Here is a 26825-nt window from a genome sequence, read left to right as displayed (position 1 = left end):
TCAGTTACATCTGATGGTGTTTTCTTTCTCTGCCAAATGAATATGGTCCAACAGAATTGTTACTCATAAATTTTGGGTGTGGACTCCCCAAGGCCAGGTTGGATGGGGCTTGGAGCAACCTGGAAGTGTCCTGGAGGTGAAACAAGAAAATCTCCAAGTTCCAACCCAAGCCCATCTCTGATTCTATACTATTATTTGTGTATGCCCCAATCATGAAATAAATGCAGCTAATGCTGCTGAAGGAGCAGCATTCATTTGTAAAAGAAGCGCAAGGGCAGAGGTGGAAAATTCAACATCATCTCGTTTTGATAGGGATCTCAAGCTTGGTGAAGGTGAATCCAAAAGAGAGAGAAACCCAGCTGCTAAACAGTTTGTGCAGCCTAAAGCTCCATGTAACCAAACACTTTGTACTGCAAAGGATCAGTGACTTGAGAAGGGTTTTTTTCTCATTTTACTGGAATCCTCCTTCTTTCTCTGGCTGTCATACAAATGCTGGTCTCTACTTAGGAAAGGTGACTCAGGGCCCATAATGACAGACTTCAATAAAAACTGCAATAAAGGCAACCTCAGAATGAGGCAACATCTGAAAATATTTTTTGATTTTTCTTGAAACTTCCTTCCATGGTACATTCATCCTTATGGGATTGCACCCACTGCTGCTGAAAACACTACAGGATAAAAGCTCCTGCAATTGTGGATCTAGCAGGCTCTAGGAAAAATGAGGGATTTCACAGTAATTTCAACATTTTCCACTTAAAAATCAGAGAATCTTCATGCAAGTGATGCAGTGTCAGAAGGGCAATTATATGGCTCATAGCACTCATTTCCATTTTTCCATTTCCATATGAAAGCATAAATCCACCTTTAAAGTCCTCCACAGAAGGTAAAAGAAGTAGTGTTTATTTATATTTTGCAAAGCTATAACTTCTTGAAATACTAGAACATTTCATTTTTTCATGTTTAAGTACAGACATTTCTTCCCTGCAATACAGTGTTTAAAAGGTCACATGTTTTTTACCAGACTAAAAAGCTCCCTTTTATAAAACCAGGTGGGTCAAAGAAAACATTTTAGCGTAGCAACAACAAAAGGATGAAAGATAAAATGACAAAATTTTACAGGAAAAGAAGTTGGAGAGATTGAAATAAATTTTTTTTTCTGTAGACAGTATGACACATATGAATAACCAGATCATAAACCTCAACCTCTATTTCAACACAGAAAAATAATAAGAGTACAAGTTAAAAAAAAATATTAATTGAAATTTTCCCCTATTACTACAGCCTCTGAGTTTCTTCCATAATTAAGAAAATGAGATTCTCTAATTAAAGTGCTGGACTGGCCCTCTAGTAATGAGAGCAAAACAGTTCAGTGACTATTTCTCATCCTCACCAGGCAGAGGGGTGTGGAAGTGGAAGAGAAATGAGACAAAAACCTCTCTGAACCCTGGAAAACAACTCCAGAGCACTCAGCTGAACATGTGAATCCTGGAATCAGAACCCAGTCAAGCTCTGGACTCTGCAGCTCCTGCCCTCACCCAGGTTCATGTGTGACACAGACTGGAATTCCCACATTCTGGATTAAATGGATTCTGCTCACTAAGCAGCTCATCTGCAGCTATTGGCATTTCTAGACATTTGTCTGACTTCTGCTTTAAGAGCTGCAACGCAGAAGAAAAATTTTAGACCACTTGATACAATTTGTGCTTTATGTGAACCTACTTTGAAAGCCACAAAAGAAATCTGGGGGAAGCTGGAGTGGCAGCCAGCAACTACAGTCACCAAGAATACAAGAAAAACACAAAATCAATTTCTTTCCATTTATCTTGTAGCCCTTTCTATATTTTCCTTATTGTGGACTTGAAGGGAAATACTGAGCCAGCAGAAAAGTTCAAACCTTTTTTCTGGTCACACACAGCCATGTCTCAGGGCACAAGTGCAGCAGATATCAGCTTGCTGCAGGAGCCAGATTTTGATTTTGATCTATAATTATGTCGCATCTCAGCAATTCCTTCTCTTTTGGACAAGCATTTACATTATTCAAGACAACTGTTAATATGTATATTAAAGAAGAGTTAGTGCAGAAGTAAAAGGATCTTTCAAAAAACGCTCTTTGGTTCCAAAGGCTCTTTTCCTTTCCTTTAAGTGGCAGAAATTCTGTGGAATAAAGTGCACTCAGGCCTAGGAAGGAGCAGGTGCCTTGCACTGCTCAGCAGTGGCCTCTCACATTACAAAGGAGCAGCACTGCCATGGATTTTTCAGAGGAAAATGTTGACTGTGTTATGGATCCTGCAGGGATGGGACTTCCTCGGGCTCTTGAGCGTGTAAGTTTGCTGCAACACAAGAGTTCCTTCCCAGCTGAGATCTATTATTGGATCCAGATGGCATTTTAAACACCAGGAATCTTTGTGAAACAGCACAGCTCTGAAAGAGAAAGCTGTTTAACCACTAAAGGGATATTTTAATGTATTTTTTGAAAATGAATATCCATAGCTAAAAGTATCAATTACTAACCCAGCATTTCAGCAATAGGCTACCACATCAATAGCTTTCAGCAAGAATAAATACAATTAAATTGCACAGTTTACATGTTACTGGACTACATGCAGAATTTTCCATATTACAGGCAAAACCCAACCCCACATCCTCTGCTACAAAAAGGCATAAACTAATTACAGCTCCCAGAGAAAAGCACAGCCTGCCCCTGCTCTGCTCTAACCAGCCAAATGCAAAATCATAGTTAATTTTTGCACATTCCCACTGAACAGGGGAAGGTTTCTACTGACCCAGTATTTTGGGCAGATACTGCTTGGTGTGCTGATGGTGGTACAGATGAGGAACTGATTTTTTTATACACCATGGGGTGTGTCAAGCAGAATCTGAGTTAAAGTAACTCCTCTTTCAGGGGTTAACTAAATTATCTATGAACTTTCTTGCTCATTGTTCTCACTCCTGCCAGCAAACTGTGCTCCAATTGCAGCCACCTCAACATTTTCCAAAGAGCTTCAAGCATCTCCCTACAAGCAAACCTGGCTACAGCTCTTGCTCCTCCACCATCAGCAAGGACGAGGAGCATCAGCAGGGATCTTTCCAGGGCAGAGCCTGGAGGTTTCCCTGAGGGGTTTATTACCTTCCCAGAGGGACCAACAGCAATTTTTGGAGGAGCTTTAATTCAAGTGATGCCCTGTGCAATGCTGTAACCATGAGCACCTGCTGAGGTCATGCTGAAATGACCAAGAGCAGCACTCCAGGCTGAAGGAACTTTCATTTGCTCGCTTGGACAGAAGCCACCATGGGGCTGTAGAGGAACATACACAATATAAAAGCTGCCTTTTACTGCTAAACCAGAGTCAATCTGTCCCAGCTTCCTCACCCATCCCTATCCAGCCTTGTCTCAGTCCCTGCCCTGTCCCAGCTCACAGGCACTCTGGCAGAGGTGGCAGATCTTTGTGAGCACAACCAGTGGAGATTTAGCCTGTGCAGAGAAGTCTGACTGGTGAAAATGGGAGATCTACCATTATTTCATGAATACAAGCACTTATAATAAACAGCAATGACAAATTAGACAGGAGAAGTGCATCAATCCACAGGGGAAAAAAGCCTTCAGGTTTGAAAATGCTTGCTCCTCCCTTTTGGTCAGGGGCATCAAGGAAAACTAGGCTGCAACATTTTGAAAACCACTCAGCACCATCAGGGTAATTGTTGGACAGAAAAAATCACTCTAATTCCTCAGAGGAGCCTAAAACTGGTGAGTGGGAAGAATTAAATAGCTATTAATAGCTTTTCTACAGGATTATCCAAGATATTCTTAAGTCTCCCTTTCTGCAGATCTGTCACTTCATTTCTTGGCTGTCATCCAAATGCCTTTCCATCATTTTGCCTTGATTACAGGGCCCAGAGCCCATTAGGATTTATTTTATTGTTTAGGAAATAACAGGTTAAAGGAAACTCCAAAGTTGCTTTCATTCAAACGTCTTGGCACAGAGAAATGCAGTTAAACAAAGATGATGGGGAAGTCAAATGGAAGGGAGGTGGTAAATTGTAAATGATATTTAATAACAGACCAGCAGAAAATATAATTAGACATGGGGTATGGGGTGAATTTTCAAATAGCTCATAAAGTGTAATTAATCACAGGCTTCACCACTTTTTCTCTGCTGCTTTTTAGATCAAATATTGATCTCTGTTCAGCCTTAACTATATCAAGCCAAAACCAAACACAAAACCCCCAGTAGTGCCTGTATTTTATCCCAATTTTCCCCACAGCATCTTGATAGCTTATTTGACAGACTGAGAGTATTTTAATTCACATTCCAAAAAACCAAATTCCTACTTGGCCTTTTACCTCTCAGGCATTATTACAACCACTTGCCTTTCTGAATGGAATGACATTTGTGTGCTCTGGCAGGGAAATGTGGAAAATTGCATCAGTGGGTGCCTAACAGCCACATTTACCTCAGAGCTTTCCACATGGCCTACAGTCTCCTGTGCTCAAAAGGATATTTTGACACCTCCTCAGTTCGTGTTTTTTGTGACCTTTTATCACAAAAATAGAATGAAACTGAGCTCCAGACACTTTGTTCAGAGTTTGTATTCAGACAGGCTGGTGCTTTACAATGCACGATTCCATCTGGGGCTCATTAAGAATAATTTTCCCCCTGTTTACACTTTGAGATTAGCTCAGAACTTTAAGGCTGTCACTCCATTTTCAGTTTTCATACACTTAAAAAGGAAGGATAAACACAGGGGTGACAGGAAATTTGGAAGCAAGTTGTGGTAAAATTCTAGAGAAAGAGACAAGTTTGGCACGTAACAGTTGTGATGTGGAGAGTAATTCTGCCTGGAGAGAGCCAAGAGTGCAATTTTCCACCCTTGCATGCAGGGCAGCAATGCTCATTTGTACAGCTCTCCTAGTACTCAGCATTTCTGTCAGACACATGAAAAAATAACTTTTCTTCACTAATAACAGGCATCTCATCTCCCACTGCACACAACTGGGGAGTTCCCCACTCTAACAGATGACACAGCTTTAAAACCTGCTTTTCACATTAGGCCAGAACGTGGGCATTTTTCTCCCCAGCACAATTTTTTGTGATGCTTTTGGACACGGTTATTACTTTTTAACAATGGTGCTACTTATTGGGAGACACCAAAAACTGCAGCAGCAAAGCCACCCGTGGTAATGTCACACACCAAATGGCAAATGGGAGTTCTGAAGGGTTTAGGAAGTGCTGCTACTTTTTGCAATAAGGAAGTACTGCACTCTTTATCCACAATTGATTAAAAGATTATTTTCTTTCATTTTCCTAAAAAAAAATAAGTTAAAAATATGGTTCATCATGTGACTCTTCTTCCAGCAGGGGATACTATTTGAAATGTAACTTTATAGGCTTGTGACCACTTCCATTGTATTATCTCAGTCTCAGAACACCATCAGAGCTTGCTAAAATCTTTTCAGTACTCCTGCTTTAATTATCATTCATCAGAGATGGCATAAATAATTTTAGTTAATTAATATATTTTTATTTTCATTAATTAATATATAAAACCTGTCAGGTTCTTACAGACTATTTATGAAGATTTTATTTTGTTTGGATCTAAAGGAATACACTTCCAACAACTGCAGATCTTCATCAGAAAGAACTTCATTAAAAAAAAAAATGGAAAAACCTGTTTCACCTAAAGCCTGAATGTCTGGAGAGAGAAATATCTATCTGGAATGAAAAAAGGATTAAAAAAAGGTTTACACCATAGCACATCTATTTGTATTTGATCACTCCACCCACTCTGTTACCATCAACACCAAATCATAATTTCTCCCATGGAAGAATTACCCTCCATTCTTTCCTCAGCACTGAAATACGAAGAACAGGTGTTTGGATTTAATTTCAAATGAGAAATGCAGCTTTTTGGCAAGAAACAGCTCAGCAAATGGAGAAGGCCAAAACATGGGGATTTGTTGGCCTGTTCTGTGTTTACTTTCAGCAATGTGACACTGGCAAGCCTCATTAATAAACACTGACTCAAAAATGGAGATGGAAGTGATCAGATTAATGCAGATCCTGGCTCAGGTCAGAACTTACAGGGATGAAACCCTTCAGCGTCTTCTCAGCTCTGCTGATGCACAGAAACATTTCCTTTGCTTTAAAGGGATTCTTTTCAAATGAAAATGAACAAGTTAGAGCAATGTTAAATACTTTGTAACACTAAATGCTCAAGATTTAAAGCTTGATTTTGTGTCCTCTAAACCCACAGAAGACAAAGGTTTGAGTTCACTGCTTTGTTCAGGTCTGTCCTGTTTTTAGGGTATTTTTCTGAAGGTCTCTGCATCAGCCAGAGTCTGAGCTTGGGCATGTTGGACACCTCACAATAGGGACAAACAATAAGTTCAACTTATCACTGGTAATTCTTCAAACTGAAAGGACATATCAAGCATTGTGGCTGAAAAATCATCAGGATTAAGATTGTCAGTGAATAACCAGTGGCATAGTTCCTACACAATTACACAGAGAGAGCAAAACAGAAAAAACCCAACTCATAAAAACAAAACAAGGAGGAAAAAAAGCCAAAATGAAAAGCAAAAAGCACAGAACAATAGTCTATTTAACTTAACCTCTTGAACTTTATCATTAGGCTTGCTGTTCTATTGTTGCTGCTGCTTTAACTTGCTTGCTTTCTTTCTGGAGCTTACTAACAACACTCAAGAAGTCAAACATCCTTCAGAGAGTGAAAATACAATGATAAGAAATAATAATAAAAAAGAAATAAAGAGCATGGGTCAGTAAATGTAGATTGTATTGGGAGCCAGGCACCATTCCCAGCTCTTCCACTCACCCACCATGTAATTAAGGGCAAATCTTTTCACTGCTCTAAACAATTCAGTTCTCTCTCTGCTGTCTCCTTATAATTATAATTTTTTGGCAGCCCAAAGAATAATATTTGTATATCCTCATACATACACACACATGTATATATATACACACACTGCATGGCACTGAAGGGCTTCATTTAAAAGCTATAAAAGTAATAATAATAATAATCATCATCATCATCTGTTGTAGTTTAAATAATTAAATAGGAAATAGCCTGAGCAGATTTGTTTTAGAGTGCTAACAAATGAAAGCTTAAAAAAAAAAAAAATCAGAACCACCCATTTTAGCCCTAAAATCTCAGCAAAACCACTGGAAGCCAAACCTCTCAGAACCAAACCACACAAAATGGATCCAAATGTGTTTAAATTAGATCTATTTGCCAACATATTTCAACTACCACAATAAATACTGCTAACAGACACCATGGATTTTATTCCACAAACACACTGATGAGCTTAAAGCAATCCAATTGAACTCATACAGGAAATTCATAAAGACAAAGAACACCTAACTGTCAGGGAAAAAACACTTCTGAGACCACAGGTATTGAATTTGTAACCTCTCAGCCCTGATCCTTGAGCAGAAGCTACTTAAAATCTTCCAAGGACAAGCACAAGAACTAAGATTGACAAGAGGACAGGTGGGTAAATGAGTTTTTGTGGTAATACTTTTATGGCCCTTCTTTCTCCCTCTCAGGGATATAAACCTTCCCCCTTGGGTGAAGGTACTTTTATCCCTCTGCCATTCTTCACCTTCCTTCCCTCCCAACTTCTTTCAGCAACCAACCTCACCCTGCTCAGAACCAAACTAAGGGCTCACCTGTTTTTAGCATCTATTCCAGGGGCAAAGAGGAGCTTGGATGTCTGAAACTTAATTTTTTCCAGGTTTGTAACACATCCAATAGATGTGTTACAATGTCAACTTCAGGTAGGTCCTTCCATCACCAGAGTTATTCCCAAACAACTTCAGTTGGTTGGAGACAGGGTTTTGTTTAAAAATTGTATGACCTAGGTGTTTTTAGAGCTGTTTTCATCAACACCCTTTCCCTATTGCTCCTTAATAACAGGTAGAGGCTGAGAAACAAAGGGATGGCTCCTGGACTCCAGATCACCTGCACCACTCACCTTTCCACCCTCATCAAATCTCCCCACATGGAAAAACCACTCCCGAGAGCAGAACCAGGTTGGCATGATCACAGTGGGCCCATGGGAGGTGAACACCTAGGGGAAAAAGAGGGACAAAAATCCAGTCAGTTCACAAAATACCAAACCCAGCAGCTGCTGAGGAACAAACAGACCTCACACATTCACCTGAAATTGTGCCTCTGCCTGAACTTCAGCAATTTCAAGCATGAGAAGAGCAAGTGGTGGAAATTTAGCAGGTTCTTAGTGTGTACCAGAATCTCCCAGGTGCCACAGCCCAGAAGGTGAGTCTGGTTCCTGCTTCAAATTCCATGGCCTTCTCTTCTCCCCCAAGCTGCAACACATGCAGAGTACTTAAAGAATTTTTCCAAATTTAGAGTATTATACTGGAGCTGGCACTTGATCAATAATGATGATGTTAATGTGAAAATGAAGTAATTGAGAAGAATCACGGAAAGTTCAAGTTCTTAAACTGAACCCTGCAATTCCTGAGCATTGATTTTTTTTTTCCATTTCATACTCCTTATACATATATTAAGTGTGAACTTTCACTGATCTTTTATTTCTGCCAAAGACACTTAAATCCTAATCAAGCTTGGACAAGTAAAATGCAATTTGTTATAAACATTACCTGAGTACAGTGGATTTGCTACCCAGGGGTACCTACAATTAAAGGTTTTTGGAAAGGAAGAGCTTTAAGTAGAGAAAAGGGAGTAACTATTAAGTTCATCTCTTCATTTGTGACAGCCAAGAACTGTACAAACGGGTCTTTGAAGCTTTAAACAAACTTGTTGCAAATACAACTGTGAAATAAGCCAGAATGTGGATGACAGGAGGTAAACTGGTTCTTTTTTTTTGCACAGGATGAAGTATCCAGGCAAAGAGGAGACTGAACCTGTCAAACACAAGGTGCAAAGTGAAGGCAGGAGCTTCCAGCAGAGACACAGGAACTGCAGAGCACACCCTGGGGCATGAAGAAAAACCAACTTCACAACTGCTGTCACTCAAACGACAGTGCTGATCTGCAAGCTGGCAATTTCATGTTTCAGTGGTAATATTAATATTCCTGTACATGTGAAGTTCTTAAACAGAGTGTACATTTGTCACATGCATCTCAGGATCTTAATTTTAATTGTGCTCCTCTTGATGTCAGCCTGAGGGAGCTCCACGAACTCTTATGTCTGGCCACTTCCATTTCCACAGATAAACATGGACTTAAAACCAAATAGAGACATTTAAATCAACTGTCCCAATTAATTAAATTAGAAACCCAATCAAAATGTGACAGCAAAATTCTCCCATTTTTCTTACAGGGTGAAGCACACAGCATGGCAGCCCCAGGAGCACAATGACAGAAATTCACTGTCCCTAAAGGCATCTTAGGGTGACTCATTTTCATCCAGACATTTCAATTCTAGGCTCTCATATTTAGTCAGAACAATCCTATCACCAAATGTGTCTTTAACTCATCAGCAGGTTGCCCAGAGCTGAAATATTCCAGTTCAGAGGTGTTAAATGTAAAAATATCCCCCCAAGAGTCAGTGGGAGCTGAAGGAGTCAAACCAAGCCCAGAAAAGCAGAGCAGCCTGATTATCAGCACATGGTTATTAGCTCCACATTAATTACAAGGGCAATTGAGTATGGCCTGAACCAAACAATGAGCAAACAGTAATCCCAAAAGAAAACAGCAGCAGGGAGAAAAGCCAGGCCAGAGGGCATTGCATTGAATCTCATTTCTGAAAGAAACAAAAACTTCAAAAGAAAGTCTTGAGCCCATGAGTACTTGTGAAATGTGTCTGGAGAGGCCAGAATGGCATTTCCTCAGAGCTGCCAGGTCCCTCAGGGATCAGGAATGCACTTCACCTCAGAGCTGGAGCTCCAAGCCATCAGCTGTGCTCATGTGCCAAGAGCATCCCTCCCAAACACCCCAGATAATGTGTTCAATGACACAGACACTTCAGTGAAACCAGACAGAACAGACTATTTTATAATAAATAATTATATATTATTATTATTTTATAGTAAATCTTATTATGTTTATCATAATTACAACAAATCTATAATAAAATTATTTTATTATACTTATATTTAATAAATATTAAATATATTAATATTTCTTATATTAGCTATATTATGACAATATAGTATTTTATAACACAAATAATAATTTTATTAATATTATTGTTATTGTTATTATGAAAAATTTAAGAGAAAACTTCCAAAAGGCACTGATGTTAATGCAGATGATGATTTTACAGCAGACCATCACACACTGCATACACTGATGTCTCTCCTAAACCCAGCAGTGTTGTGTAGCTCACTGTCCATCTCAGCAGAGACACCAGAGGAGCAAACATGGGCAAAACAGAGACTGAAGATGCTACACATGATTTCAGATCTTATCCTTCAAGAAGGTTAAACCTGCACAGCACAGCACCTGATACTCAATGAATTGGCAAATAAACTTTTCCTACATGAACACACAGTGCAACATCAAAACTGACTTTAGGAAATTTATTTGTGCTCCTGTCACAAAGGACAACTTCACACTACCTTGTCCCTTCCTATGTAAGAATAACTTTTGTGAAGCTGAATTCTCTTTGTTGCTGTTGTTAGTTTGGTCTTCAGCTGAATCTCCTGATCCAACAAACCAGAAATCAGCAGGAGGATGTAGGAAAACAGGGCACCAAGCAGAGAGAACAAAACCCTTCTTAGCAGCAGTAGAGATGATCCAGAAATAAGCTTTAACCTGATAAAACTGCTAGAAATCTACATGTACACCACATTTACATTAATGAAGAGCTCTCCCACTCATCCTGCACACCCCAGTCACAACCCTGGCACTGTCCTGACCCCAGGACGGATCAGAGCACCGCATCAGTAAAAAGCCATCATTTTCCTTGTTTCTAGTGTTAGTTTTCTACAGCCTTGGTTCTCTGAGTCAGTTCACTGTGGGGTCAGAGTAGCAGTACCACTGACACACTGGAGAGGGAAGGAAAAGCTTGGGAGAGGAAAACAAGCCCTCCCTTTCTGGTCACTGCCCACAGTTCATGAGTCCAGCTGAAACATAAAACTGCATCCTCTGAATACCCACTCTGAGGGGAGGAGAACTGGCCAGGAAAAACACTAACAACTGTTCTGAAACACTGAGGCATCTGCCAAACTTCTGAAAATCACCTTCCAAAGCTTTTGAAATTTTATCTTCAAGAGAAAAAAAAAAATAAGCTCAACCTTCTGCACTTTGGAAATTCTATATTTCACCTTGGTTTAGTCTGATGGGAAAGTTTCCTCTGTGTTTCTTTTTTGTCTATTCTTGTCATAAACTCTTGCCAAGGTGTTAAAAAATGGTCAAATTGCCTTATTCTGTGACAAAAACTGCAACTTCTCACTTTGTGAGAGTGACACTCCAGATTTTATCCATAAATCTTTTAGATTGCATGGACTGGAATGAGAGAACAAAGAGGACATGCTAGTTTTAACTTGACAATCAATCAAAAGCAGAATTTGAATGATGGTGCCATCAACTATGTTTAGTTTTCTTGGAAATATTCTCCAACTGTGCTTAACAAATGTCTTGTGTGTCATCTTGGAACACCAGTGGTTTTCCAGACCTCCTTGAGGAATTAATTCAGTATTCTGAGAGCAGGTTGGACCTGTGAACCTTTCATGCACAGCTGGGTTGAAAGATTAATGCTTATTAGTAATATTTGTTATTAATTACAGAACACTGTATGCTGTTAAAAAATCTAAATATTGAATATTTCATGTTAAAAATCAGAATATGAAGGTATAAATCTGTTCAGGGTTTGAATTCCTAAAGAACAGTGTTGTCATAACCTAACTAGAATCCATCTCCCGATGAAGGGCACAAATTCCTATTTCAGCATCTTATTTACAAAATTATTTAGAACTTTTATAACCAGCTGGGTTTATTCCAAGGATCAAGTAGCAAGTAATTGAACCTGGTTTGTTATTGTTCACTGTTTGGCTATCGAATTACATCCAAGTGTTACACAGATCCTCTGGAAATAAATCTAAAGAACACAAAGAGCTGATAAAGTGACTTTCATTGTTGTGTTTCAAAGCTGTCAGCAGCACATGGAACTCTGGTTCCCACTGATGCTCAGTGCAGGTCATGCCAGCATTCAGTGCAAAATTTCAGTTCCAACACAGGGAAAAGCATTTGTGTGTTTACAGAAACTTCTCAAGGAAAGTTCTCTTTCCTGAAGCAGCAAATCAAAGTCTAACAGCAGTGATAAAAGCAGATATGCAGATGGTGAAACAACTTTATCACATCAGATATCATGCAGGACACACAGGGGAAACCAGGCAGCCCACAAAAGGAACAGATTCAATTTAATCACAGGCTTTCCAAAGCAAGGGGCTAATTCCCCAAAACACACCACACATTTAATTCCTCTCATGCTACAGCATTTTTCAAAATTATACCCACACAAATCAAGGATTAGACATATTTGTTGAGACAAATGAAGCTTTCTAATATCCACGGGCATACATTGCCACGTTAGAAGGTAAAAAGAAAAGAAAATAAATCTCATGGGGAGGGCCACAGTGATTCTGTAAGCAGAGCACAGACTGAAGGGCATCACTCCTGACCTTGAAGCAATGATGTTAAAATACCTGAGCATTAATTCAGCAATAAATGTACCAAGACCTTGTTACTGGGGTGTACCAGGTTTACACCCAGAATCAGGTCTGTGTAGTGTGAGAGAAAAGGTACAGAGGGTAGGGAAGGGACAAAAAGACTCTTCCTACTTCAAAAAAAGTATGGGCAGAGAGGATTTTTCAAAAGAAAATAACTACAATGAGCTTTATGAGGCTTTTAGGAAGCCAAGCAGCCAGTGTGGAATGGATTCCATGCAGTTGGTTTATATTGCACTGAACTGCTGTACCCTTTCCTGGGCTTGCAGAAATAACTGGAGTTATTTGTGTCACCTCATCACTGCAAGCTCTGAGAGCAGCTGAAAATCCTTCTCTAAGGAAGCTGGAATCCAGCACAGCAAAAAGCAGATTATTGAAACAAACCATACCTTGCCTCGCTGTGCAGAAAAGCTGGTGAATACACAATAATTCTGGTGCAGGCCTGACTGAAAATCAGTGGTATTTAGGATTGTAAATCCCAAACTCTACTAAGCAACAAAACTAATAAAAAAAAGTAAGAGAGTCCTGAGAGCTGCTAATGCCAGTGAAACCAGAGAGCATTCAGCACCTCCAAGAAGGTATTCCTGCTCCTGGACAATTTATGACCTACAGCTCCCTGTGATTTCCTCTGGATTTGAAGCCTGAGTGAAGGCTGGAATGTCTCACAGAGCAGAGCCAGTGAGAGGAGCTGGGAGATGATGCTTTCTCTGAATGCAAAGGGCAGAGTAATGGGAGGAAAGCTGGAGAGAAAAGCTGAATTTTGCTGTAACAACATCCCTGGTTCCTCACAGTTTATTGCGCTGGCAGTACTTTTCACCAGGCCATCCACTTTCAGGAAAGTACAACAGTCCTCTTTACAGCTATGCAACATTATATCACAATATCAAATTTTCACAAATAACATTTCCCTACGTGAAATAAAATTTTCATACCAACTCTGTCACTGTCGTATTTTCTGGAAAAATTCCTTTGCCAGGATTTCTCTCCTGGGAAGCTGAGATGCCTCAGAGAAAAAGGAAAACAGTATTATCCCATTTTCTTCTCCTGTGTTTTGCTGCTTTAAAATGTAGTAATTGCTTAATTAGTTGCATGTGAATTGTTTTTACTTATTAGGCAATTAAGGCCAGCTGTGTTGGACTCTCTGAGGAGAGAGTCAAGAGTTTTTCATTATTATCTTTTAACCTTCTGTCTATATCCTTTCCCTATTCTTTAGTATAGTTTAGTATGGTGTTCTATAATGTAATGTAACGTAATGTAACATAATGTAATGTAATGTAATGTAATGTAATATAATATAATATAATAATAAATTAACCTTCTAAAAACATGGAGTCAAATTAATTTCCTCCCTTCAGTGGGGACCCCAGAAAGTACCACACAAATCTCTGCAGTGAATCCACCCCCTGGAATGAAAACCAGGGTGTGTATCAGCAGGACATCACCTCCTCCTGCCATCTCTGCCTGCAGCAGAGCCCCACAAAGACAGAAATGTTGGGTAAAGACAGCACAGAGCACCTCAGAGTCTTTGTGGTCAGGATGACTCTGAGATGTGTTAGAGAGTCTCTTTTCTTAGCCCAGCAGCTGAAGGAGGAGTAAGGATTCTTCTGTTCTGGTTTTCAAGGTTGTTTCTTTGTTGTTATCTATAATATTCTTTCTTTGACTCACTGAAGTCTGTCTTGCAAGTTGGTTTGTGGCACACTCCCCGCCCTTGGGGTGGTGTTGGCTTTTTATACTAAAAACTATGTGTACATTATTTACAATAATTTTCCAATACCTGTCACCTGTGTTAGACAGTCTGTCTCTAAACCAATCCAAAAGTGCAACCATCACTCAGAAGATGGAGGCCAAGAAGAAGAAAGAAGAAGGACAAGGCACACCCAAAACCCTCCATTTTGGCTTCTGAACCCCATTCTAAAAACTCAAAATTCTGCTTTTCTAGTTGTAACAAACTAACTATCACTCTACTTAAACTTTCGTGGCTTGTGAATCTTCATATCAGGCTGGTAATTGTTTTTTCTAAGGGCTAGAATCGAAGGCACAGGTGTTTCTGACTCTGTGCCAAGGTCTCTGAGCTCCCTGTCAGGGTCTCGAGTCCTCCAGGGCAGCCAGAGGAATTTCTTGGGTTCTCACAAGAGCAGGCTGCTCTTTACCCAGGTTATTACATTTCCTTAAAATCTGCTGCTGAAAGCAAAACTGTTTACAAACTTGCTACAAGCAAATATATTAACTTCGGGTTTCTAGTCCAATTCCTATGGATTGAATTGGCTGTGCCTTTGCTTTTTGGGAGGCAGCTCCTGCCAGGCCCATTGTGCGGGATAATTGAGGGCCGACCACAGTGCTGAATATCTCTGCTTTGTAGCTGAATGGCCAAGAGCAAGCACCATTCTTCTGGACGTTTTTAGAGCTTTTCCCTGCTAATGACGATGAATTAACCTACTGCTGAAGCCAAAACAATAGCTGCATGCAAAGGAAACAGCCTGTATGATTTTAGCATGTCTTACAGCTTTTTTGTTTTGTTTCGTTGGTTTTTTTTTTGTTTTGTTTTGTTTTGTTTTTTTTAGGCTACTAAGAGTGGTCTTTACAAAAAGTTTCTCTAATTCTTGGAGGTTTTCCAGTATTTAGAGTCAAGTATTTACAATGGAAGAATGACTCCATGCAGGAAAATAAAGCATTCTGCACCAAGAGGTTGTCTTCTTGGTTTGCTGTTTGTGCTTAGGTTTTACTACAAAAGAAAGAAAATCTGCTTCAAGTCATATTGGCAGGTTCTAAATTGTGATTAGAACAAACAAGAAATCTGCTAAGAAACAACACTGACCAATGGTCATGCAAAATAAGTCAAAAAATTACCTTTCCATTTGACTTGTGGACATGCCATTTCGAATTTTCACAGGATGAAAACTGAATTTGTCTTTCATATTTGTGACTTAATAGATTTAACATTGATTTAATAGACTTAACTTACCTTAAATAGATTTAACATTTAACAGATGACAATATAGACATCAGAAGTGTCTCCCTGCATAGTGTGTAACTGTAAAATAAATCTGTCCTGCTTTTAAAGTGCATGATGCTTGTCCACAATTAATAAACTTCCCTAAAATGTGCTGGCAAAGGGGAAAACAAATTCCCATTAAATGCAGCACATGAAACTCTTCTACATACCAGCTCTCAGAATTAATATTCAGCTGAAATGTGAGTAAACCTCCTGGCAAATCCCAGCTTCAGCAAATTTTAAAATGCAGGTATTTGGAGAGAGAAACATGAAATACTTCTGAGTGTTCAGGATTATCTGAGAGTGTAACAAATCCTTCATCCTAATGCTCACTGATTCTCTTTTTCAAATAAAAGCTCGTGCTATAAAAGTTTTATGCAACTTGGAAGTGGGGGACACATGACCTTCAGTTAAATGAAAGAAATACAAGCACCTTATAAAGAAGCATCAAACTGCAGGGAAGGAGATCACTTTTGAATTTGAGAAGTTCAGCTGTGTGCTAATGTACATGCAAAAGACCCAAAGGAGAAATATTAAATATTCATGCAAACTCGCTGTATTTATTCCAATATAAATTATATTTATTTTGTGGGGTTTTTCTCCCCTATCGACTTTTACCCTTTAGAAAGGCAAGAGAGAAAATTTAGATCAGATCTTAAACTGCAGATTGTGATTATCTGATTAACAGCTGCGATAGTAGAATGTTTTCTTTAGGAAATCAAAGCAAACTTTAGCCTAAATCTCTCCCTCATGTCTTCCATCATATTGCAAGTCTTTGGGGAGTATCAAAGCACCAAATGCATTCCAGTGCCTTGAGAGTGTTTGATTGGAGTTCTGCAACCCTTCAAAACTGTGAATGGGAGAACAAGGCAAAGACAGAAAACAAAAATGTAATTTAGAAAAAGAAACGTCACTGCTAGTGCAGGAGCTGTAACAGCAGATTTTACAGGGGGGAAATTTAAGATCTCAGCTTTCTCTCATTTAAGATATTAGCTTAGATTAGATTTTTTCTCTCATTTTCTCTCATTTAAGATCTTAGCTTCTGCATACTGTCTCTAATCTTCTATCCCACAATGAAATAGATACATACTGAGAGTAAAAAACCCCATCACCTCAGCAACAGCTTTTACACACGCACACACACATTTTTGGAAATGAAAGGGACTCAATACATTCATCCAGAACCCAGTGGTCTCTTACAAGAATTTGTTTTTCAACAGTGCAGGAGACACAGCTGGAAAGACCTCAACCAACCCTGAGCATTTGCAGAGACAGAAATTAAGTGCCCATCAATCTGTAAAAGTCTGAGACAAAGCAGAGCTGAGAGCACTACAAAGCTTCCCCTCCTCTCTGCAGTCTCCTGGTTCAGCCTCCCTAATAATTTCTTGATGGCTTCAGATGTGGGATTTGATTTTGCAGGTTCTTCCCCTGCTTCCCAGCCAGAAACACGACCAACATTTCATTAATTTGTGACTGAGTGTAACCTCCAAACTCTCACAGCATGGGCAGCCTGAAGTCACACTGTACCTCTGGGTGTGCATCAACTAAAACTCATTCCTCAAATTCCTAAATTTTCAGTCCTAAAATTCTGAAATTCTGCCTGAACTTGGCATTTCCAGTCCCTGCTTTGGAGCAGTTACTGCTCAGAGAGTCACTTAATCTAACCAGCACATTAAATATTTTTATTATTTTTATTTTTAAATATTTTTAAAGAATTCAGGGGTAAGAAAGAAGCTAATTAACAGCTTCAGGTCTTCCAAGCAGAGGTTGGTGTGAGTTATCAAGGCACACTGATAACTCTTGATTTATGTTGTACCACTGCTCTGGCACAACATAAAATCAACAATAAGGAGGATTTGGGCCCAGGTTCAGCCCAAGGTGGAGATAAAAAGCAATCAGCCCTCTCCACAAGGGAGAATTTCTGCCATGGGGCAGCTGAACCCTGCAGGGTCTCTGGCAGCATCTCTAATAATACAGAGGAGCTCCAGAGGGCTTTAAATTCACCAGTTCACCTCTGAAGGGCCTGCCTGAGCCCCATGGAGCTGTGCATTCCTACAATCTCACTGTTATAATTATCCTCAAACTGATGGAATTCTTTTTCTCTTAAGATTAAATTAAATTTTTAAGAAATCACCTCTTAAAAAAAATGGTTTTAGCACAAAACATTAATCTGGTAATAAGCAAAGTGCAGCTAAAATGATCAAAGAATTAAGAGGAATCCAGTTGTGCTACACATATGAAAAAGACTTTTTACATTCTTTTTTAAATACAATCTTATCCTGTTCTGCAGAAATATTCACACCAAAAAGAGAGTGGATATTTACTATATGACAGTAGATATCTACTATATAAGTAGGTACTTACTATCAATAAATAGTAAGGGCATCTGCATTAAAGGGTCTTGCTATAATATCAGAGAAAAACTATTAATAACTATCTAAAGGAAACCAACTGAATCAGAAAAGAAAACGTTGATTTTTCATTTGCCAAGAAGCTGAAAATCAGTGGAGGAAGCAGATGCTACAATTGTACTTAATGCAATTTAAAACTGAAGAACAGAGCAGCAGTTTTGGCTGTGCTGGAACATGGCTGTAGCAGCAGCTGGGAAGGATCTGCTAAGCAGCTCCTGTGATTTATCTCTCTGAGAGCTCCATGGGTCACTCAACATAAACACCCTTGTTTGTCTCACACATCCTGCTAAAAATGATTAAGATTTAAATGAGGTTTCAGGTCTGTGAACTACAAATTCTGAGAAAAGGTAGTGTAACACACACAAAAAAAAGGCACAATAACAATGTATCTTAAAAATACTGTGGTTAAAAATATTTAATAATAATTATTTCCCTGTCATTCCTTCATAGAATTTAGCTTATTTCCCCCAAATTCCCTAGAATTCGAAACAAGAACTTTGTGTGTGCTGCTTGTTTATCACAGTGACAAACAACTACAGCTTTGAAACTCAAGTACAATGTCAGCATAAAAAAAAAGATCAAAAGGAGTAAAATCAGATTTCTCCATAGGGATTTATCCAACTTAGCTTTGTATTAAGTAAAATCAGTGTATCAACAATTCCTATTTCTTATAAAATATATATTATAACTTCTTTTTGGAAATGAGAATCTCTGCACTTTTCAAAACTGCACTCCACAAGCTGATCCTACATAAAAACAAATCCTAGAACCAGATGGATCTGTGTAATGAAGTCCAAGTCCTAAAATCAGCAAAATCTCAGAAAGAATCTTTTAATCTGATTCAGGAAACCATTCCATCAGCAGCATGTATGGCAGGCAAGCTGCTAATGTTCAAATATTTAGCCAGGTTGAGACATTTATGAACAGCAACTTTGCACACATGCACATGTATTATTCTGCCCCAGAAAAACTGCTTTGAGAGTGGAAGGAGAAAAAAGCAGCTTTTTTTAAGGAAAAAGTTGATGAAAAATGATGAGCCTCTTGAAAAACAGGCTAATCCATCTATAAAAGAGATATTTATGTTGTGATGGTTACTCACATCATATCCACTAGCATCAAGTCATCTCTTCTAATTTGAATTCAGGAGAAGAGCAGCAAGCTGTGATCTCCCAAACTGGCTGAAGCATTTTAGCCAAACAGCCAATATCATGATAAAAACATCTTCTTAAAAAAAAAACCAAAACAAAACAACAACACCAGAAACTCCAAAACCCCAAAAGAACACCAACAAAATAAAAACCCCAAACAAACAAACCCACAATAACCCTGCAAACAAACAAAACAACAACAAAAAAGCCACAAAAAAACCCCCACCAAACTTAAAACAACTTTAAATACTGCCAAATACTGCCAAGAGATGATAAAATTAAATAGATTTAATGCCTTCAGGACTTGTAAATTCAACTAAAACTGTAAAAAATGACACCCACTGGGCTTTGAAAGCCTGTCTGTGTTGGTGTAGGGATGGTCACTGAGGAATCAGCCACAGAAGAGGAATTTCAGCTCTGGTCTCAAACCTCCAAACTCAGCAACACCATTCCTAAAGAGAAAAAATACAAAATACTGCCTGGCAAGTCCTTCTTGCTAATGCAAATGAAGAGGAGACATTGCCACTTTAATTCTCATGGAAAGTTGTCCTGCTCAGCCAAAATTTCAATTTGTTTTCCTACTTCAGTGAAACATGAGCAAACTTAATTTTAGGAGGATGTAGAGAACATGATGCTCTGATTTTTTGCTGCTGTTTGTGCTGTAAAAATGCCATGGGGATGAGAAATAAAATACCCTCAGGCTGATCAGAACCTCCCTCAGATTTCAGAGATCTCAGCAGCAGAGGGGCAGAGGGAAGAATTTCCATGGTCCATCCACACAATTTTGGTGCTTCCCTGCACCAGGAGTGCCAAGATTTCAGCACTGCAGCAAGTGTGACACTTCAAGCACTTGAATGTGAATTGGGCTGTTTATAAAAACCTCTTCCCTTCACTTCCAAGGGGAACTTCTCACATGTTTCATGCTGTACCACGATGCTGTGTTTATACCAGCTGCCACTTAGGAAAGACATAAACCAGGTTCATATACAGTATCTGCAAACTGTAAAGTTAGAAGTGTTACCAAGCAGCTGGACAGTGTTTCAGTTCAATGGGAGATGGTTTCCACTTATATCAGTGAAAATCTGGACTACCTTCGCTGACTTCAGTGGAATTGCTGCATCCAGTGCACATGGGATGGGATATTTGTATTTCTGATCCATCCTAGACCTCTGCTGCACCTACAGGACCCCTGCAGGCAGGCAGAGGGGCTCTGGGAGGGGAGGAGGTGCATTAGGCACCCCCCTACACCACATCAGGGAGCCAACAACAATAATTCATCCCTGGGATAAAGCTCATTGCCACCACACCCAGAACAGAAACATTTCTGCTGCAATGGCCTGCCCAAAGCCCAAATCATTTGCGCATCAAGACCTTATCTGAATATTTTTAAGGAATTATAAATATTTTAAAGCACAGCTGCAATTTAAAAAATCCCATTTTTATACACACTGAGCAAAATAGAATAAATACACTGCTTCAGCTGGAGCAGACCTACAAAGATCCTCCACTGCCTGAACACTTCAGGGCTGACCAAGTTAAAAAATGGTTTTTAGGGCACTGTCCAAATCTCTTCAACACTGACACACTCAGAGGATTGACCACCACTTTGAGAAGCTTGGTCAAAAAATAACAGCCACTTTTATTTTGTCACCATCAAAAGATGATTGGACAAGTTTTACTCAGCCTCATCATATTACTTTGGATGTTTCAGTGACAGGCTGGGCTTATTCTCAGTTTCCAAGTTGTAAAGTTTCCAACTTGCAAGCTTTCAGCCTGGATAGATTTCTGCACATCCTCTCCCTTGGCTCATCCCTGCTAATTCCACTGGGCCCCCACTGCACATCCCAAACCATGTTCAAATATTTAGCCAGGTTGAGACATTTATGAACACTAATTTTGCTGCATGTGTGTTATTCTGCTCCAGAAAAATTGTTTTGAGATTAAAAGGAGGAAAAAAAGCAGCTTTTTAAAGGAAAAAAGGGATGAAAAATGGTGAGACTTAACAAATAGGCTAACCCTGATCCTGCCTGCTCCCACAGCAGTGGCACCATGGATGAGATGGCACTGGGAGCAGTTTGCCTCTCATGACACTCACAGTCAAATTCTCCAGACTTTCCTTCAGGTAACACAAAACAAACCAGACATCCTTTGAAGGAAAAGGAAAAGGATATAACAAGATCTTCAAGAAAAGAAAAAAAGAATAAAAGAAAAAAAAATGGGGAAGACTCAAAACTTCCTCTGCTGTCACAGCTGTTCTGGGCTTTGAATTCTGTTTAAATATTGTTCAGTCTAACAGTCAAACATTCAGAAGGACACGCAGCATTTGCTGGGCAACAACCACCAGCCCTGGACTCTCTCATTTCTGCTGCACCCTGAGACCTCTCACCTCTTCACACAAATTGAAGTAAATAAACGAAAGGAAACTTTTAAGATCAGTGTCATGATCTAAGTATTTCTGGCAGAAGTACACTAATACAAGCTGTAATGCAATGGAATTAGGTAACAAAATTCTAGTTAAAATAAAAACATTTGTACCTTAAGGTGTTAGTTTGTCTTTGGAGCTACATAGAGCATTGTCAGGAGAGCTATAGTGATTTAAACCAGCTTATTCAAGTTAAAACCAGCATGCTTTCCCCCCAAACCCATGCTTTTGCTAATCATGGCACTTCACAGAAATTGCAAATTACTCCAGCTGTGGTAGTGGTTTAGAAAAAACTCACTGTTTTCTGCATTAAAGTGTGTATAAATCAGAAGTGCTATCAAAGCAGAATGGGTATATAGAGAGAAGTGTCTTTTACACTGCAGTGTTTCAGCAGAGGGAACCAACTTTTAAATCTCAAATGAAGTTTTTCAGTGATGAACATTGATACAAAAATTTGCTTTTCAAGCATATTTAATTCCTTTCATTTTTGGTAAATATGTCTGGGTCAATGTTCTTTTTGAATCAAACAATGCATATTTTTGACAAGCTCAGTGTTTCACTCATTTTTTCAGTTTTATCACCTGTTGTCACAATAGCCTTGTCATTCTATATTGTTCTAAACATAATTTCTTTTCTTTCTAAGACAGACTTACTATTGCTAAGACTAATAAGGTCAGTAATTAGTATTGTCCAATTCAACATCATTTCTCATTAGCCAGCTGCAAACTCAGGATACCCTCAGCACTGCAGCTGCTTCACAAATCCAGCCACGATTCTAAACATCAACATTTCAAACAGCAAAAGAATTTCCAATCCAAATCCATTTCATATTAAAAAACATAATCTTGTCAGGAATGTCCTTCGTGTTCTAAACATTTCCATTTAGCCAGAATAAACCATTCCCTGGACAAAACCAGGAAAGCAAGGCTTTCTAAAGCAGGAGAGAGTGGAAACATTTATGATGTATTTTTGAAGCTATTCCTGAGCATGCAGTTTTAAAACCAGTCTCAGCCAATCCAGTTAATGTTTCCCAGCTCCTGGATGAGCCCTCAGACAGCAAATGGACCCCACAGCTTTACAGTAATTGTGGAAATGCAGAAATGCATCCTCTGCTACTGTGTGGGCCTGGGCTCTAATTCATTTTCAACAGCTGGAGCAAAGCATTACTTTGCCATTTTTGCAGTTTTTCATAAACAGGAGGAATTGTCCTGAAAGCCACGGCCCTCATCCCACAGCTCCAAGGCTGTGCAGCCCTCGTGCAAAACTGACCCTGGTGGCCACCAAGCCACTCTCACCTCCCTCCTCAGCAGGATGGGGGAGAAAACAAGATGGAAAGCTCATGGGTCAAGATAAAGGCAGTTTAATAAAAACAAAAAGTGAAGGCTGAGCATGGAAGCAAATTAAAAAATATCAAACAAGATTATTTATTATCCATATCCCAGTAGCAGGGAATGTTTGGCTGCTTCCTGGGGCCTCAGTACATAGAGAGGCTGCTGTGGAGAACAAATGCCTTAATAACCAATGTCCTCTTTCTTTCCTCTGGCTTTTATCACAGAATCACTGGGTTGGAAGAGACTTTCAAGATCATCAACCCAGCCCCAACAGCTCAACTAAACCCTGGCCCCCAGTGCCACATCCAGGCTTTGTTGAACACACCCAGGGATGGGGAATCCACCACCTCCCTGGGCAGCCATTCCAGGACTTTATCACCCTTTCAGTAAAACACTTTTTCCTGATATCCAACCTGTATTTCCCTTGTTGCAGCTTGAGGCTGTGTGCTCTGGTTCTGTCAGTTCCTGGAGAAAGAGCCCAGCCCAGCTGAGCACAGGCACCTTTCAGGGAGATGGCACTGAAGGTGCCACCACACTGCAGGAACATCCCTGGGCTCAGCCAAGGTTGGGTGTCCTGGCCATGTCCCCTCCCAGCCCTGCAGGAATTTGGGATCCCTGCTCAGCCCTGGCCAAAGGTTACGGTGTTCGCAGGGGTCTGAGGATGAGGGAAGAGATGAGGATCTGACTCCATGTTTCAGAAGACTGATTTATTATTTTATGATATATATTATATTAAAACTATACTAAAAGAATAGAAGAAAGGATTTCATCAGAAGGCTAGGTAAGAATAGAATAGGAAAGAATGATAACAAAAGCTTGTGACTGACCAGAGAGTCTGAGCCAGATGACTGTCATTGGCCATCAATTAGAAACAACCACATGAGACCAATCCCAGATGCACCTGTTGCATTCCACAGCAGCAGATAATCATTGTTTACATTTTGTTCCTGAGGCCTCTCGGCTTCTCAGGAGGAAAAATCGTAAAGAAAGGATTTTTCATAAAAGATGGGTGTGACAGCCAAATCACTGCTGTGGTGCCCAAACCAGCCCAGCTATCAGAGCAGAACAGTGAGGAAAGGGAACTGCAGTCCAGCCAGACCCAGCACCTTGATTTGTACATGAAAAAACTTCTTAACCAAAGGGCAATGCTGCTCTGGTTCTGAGTGTTTGCAAATATTTGAAGGTATTTTGTTAGCAGCTAATGGCAGTGAAGAAAAGCATGACTACACATTCTGTCCTCAGTTAAGAGGAGTAAACGGCTTCCCCCTAAATTCAGCAAAAGACACAACATTGTGCTAAATAACTCCATTAAATAACTCACATTCTGATGACAGATCACAAGTTTCTATACTGTAAAGAGAAAATACTAAAAAGAAAGGCTCTTGAAACTCACAGATTATTTATGTCACCCTTGGGCATTTCTCTCCAGGTCTCAAAATTAATAGAAATTGTTAACACAATCTTCTGATCAAAGAGCATCACTGGGTAACAGAACATAAATTTTGCTTCTTGTGTTTGAAAAGGTAAAACATCAGTGTCCTCTGGGAAGATAAGAAAAATAATCACAAGTAGGATTACAAAAAAAAAGTCAAAGATTAAAGAAGACTAAAATCCAGCTCTGCTGGATATGCCCTCAGCCTCCTCCACAGATGCCCCACACCAAAAATGCCCAGACACTGCTCAGGCGCAGGTGGCCACAATCTCCTCAAGATGACAACTGTAGATGTTGACCTTTATCCAGCAAAACCAAATAAAATTGAAATTTCAGTATGGAACAGTTAACTGAAGCAAAATGAGGAGAGATAAGGAGGGAAATGGAGCAGGGGGGAAGGTGGTGGAAATTAGCACTCTGTGAAAGGCCTTTGGGCAGCTCCCAAAAACTGTAGATAGGACTGAAAAATCTACAAGGCTGGGGACAGCAAGAAAAGCAATGGCTTGGCTTTGCTTCCTTTGATGCTTTAAGTAGAAAAACCTCCAGATTTTGCATGGGTAAAAAATTAGAGTGTGACAAGACATATCTGTTGCTTTCATCAGATTGTCCCATCACAACAAAAGTTCAGAACACCCCAAATTTTGCCCATCTACACAACCCAAAGGAGGTGATGCTGTGTGTATGGCTAATACCTTTCAACATGTTCTAACACATAACTCCACACTCAAGTCTAATTCACATGAAGTCATTTTAAAGAAAACAAAAGTAACATGATACACCAATTTATTTTATAAATGTCTGCACTTACAGACTAAAACATGTGGATTTGTTTTAAATTTAATCTACACTGTTTAACTGATGAATTTCCTACATCCATCCTAAATTAGGCTACATCAAATAGAAACCTGTAAATACATTTTCTCACTCTTTGCCCAGCTGTAGATGCTATTAGAACACAGCAAAAATCTCCTTTAGAGATTTCATCCAATAGATGGAAGATGAAGAGAACAATTTCAATCATTAATCAAAAATTACTTCTTGCCATTAACATTTGCTCTTTTTTGGTGTCACAGAAAGCAGAAGTTACAGAGGAGTAAGGTTTCTATTTATCTTTCCATAAACATTGCCTCTCAATGGAATCTGCTCCAAGGTTAAGGTCCAGCCTGGAATCCCCCCTCCCCTGGATGGAGGAATTGGGATATTGGTCTGAAATCAGGGTCACAGTAGCTGCTTAGGAAGAGGTCCCAGGGGATGCACTTGCAGAGAATATAGATTTTAATATACCAAAATAAATCCAAGCAAACACAAAGCTTGTTCACAGTTCCGCCTAATTTCGTATTTGAATATGGACCACATGTTTGAGGATTAAGCTGGTGAACCCAATCTGTCTCTTCCAGGAAACAGCAATGAAACAACTGGGCTACAGAGCTGTCAATAATTTCATACAGACCAGCTGTGCACCAAGCTGAGCCCCAAACACAGCCCTTACTGCTGGAAGAACATCTTCTGTAACAAGAGCCTTACACACAGAACACACTGAACTGAACCAGTTCTCTTCCCACTGGGAGAAAAATCCTACACATTAATACTGCAGAGAGGACACCCACAAAAACACCCCTTCAATATCCCTTTTTCCATTTAATACTTTATTTACTGGGATTTATTATATTTTATCACTTTGTTTAGAAAAGAAAATAAGCTGGGGAAATTGCACTTGTCCTTGCTACACTGACTTTATTGCTGCCCAAATGATGTTTCACCAGACAGCAAGCAGACCTCTAAGGAGAAAACAGCCTGCCAAATTCTAGAGTTACAGGTTAAAAACCAGACATGAGCAGCACAGGATCCATAAATCTCAGGCAGCACTAAATTGAACTGAAGTTTATTTTTCCTTTTGATCTCACTCAGCAGATTAACCAGGCTTTCCCAGTGATCAGTACCTAATACTTTAAAGAAAGATACACAGAAAAGCTGACAGTTTTTATAATTCATTTCCAATACTGATGCCTTTTTTTCAAGTCTTTTCAAGAGCTGATACTTGCACATGACTGCAGAGGTACACAGAAAAGATGGATAGCAAATCCTGATGGGGAAAAAGGCCCCCATCACTTCTTGCCTTGCACTTCTAAAAAGTAAATGTTAATGTTTTGAGTTATGTTAATGCCTTAGTTAGTTGTGTTTTGTAAAAAGCTTCTGGGCAGTGGCAGCTGGAGTAAGAGCCACAATCTTGTTTATGAGGAACAAACTTGTTAAATGAACTATACAAAGAAGCCAGTGAAAGTCTCAGCTAGGAATCAGAACAGAGTGGGGGGAATAACCACCTGTACAATTCAGACAGTTCCAACAGCCTGAATGCAAACTACACTCACAAAGCTGCTGCAAATGTGTTTTTTACACCATCAAAAGCTGATTTCTG

The 26825-nt window shown here is 39.5% G+C and overlaps 1 protein-coding gene across 2 annotated transcripts in view; it reads right to left on the bottom strand.

The window, feature by feature from the left end:
* B3GNTL1 (UDP-GlcNAc:betaGal beta-1,3-N-acetylglucosaminyltransferase like 1) overlaps window positions 1–26825 on the bottom strand; it is a 105419-nt gene that overhangs the window by 21916 nt on the left and 56678 nt on the right. For both annotated transcript variants that reach the window (XM_058038847.1, XM_058038848.1), the window contains exon 7: window positions 7994–8089. In XM_058038847.1, coding sequence (XP_057894830.1) covers window positions 7994–8089 — 96 coding nt within the window. The remainder of the gene's footprint in view (window positions 1–7993; window positions 8090–26825) is intronic.

The sequence above is a fragment of the Melospiza georgiana genome, chromosome 21 (assembly GCF_028018845.1).
Source record: "Melospiza georgiana isolate bMelGeo1 chromosome 21, bMelGeo1.pri, whole genome shotgun sequence".
NCBI classification, from domain to species: Eukaryota; Metazoa; Chordata; class Aves; order Passeriformes; family Passerellidae; genus Melospiza; species Melospiza georgiana.
The sequence above is the reverse complement of the archived record's forward strand: the minus strand, read 5'-3'. Positions and strand labels throughout refer to the sequence as shown.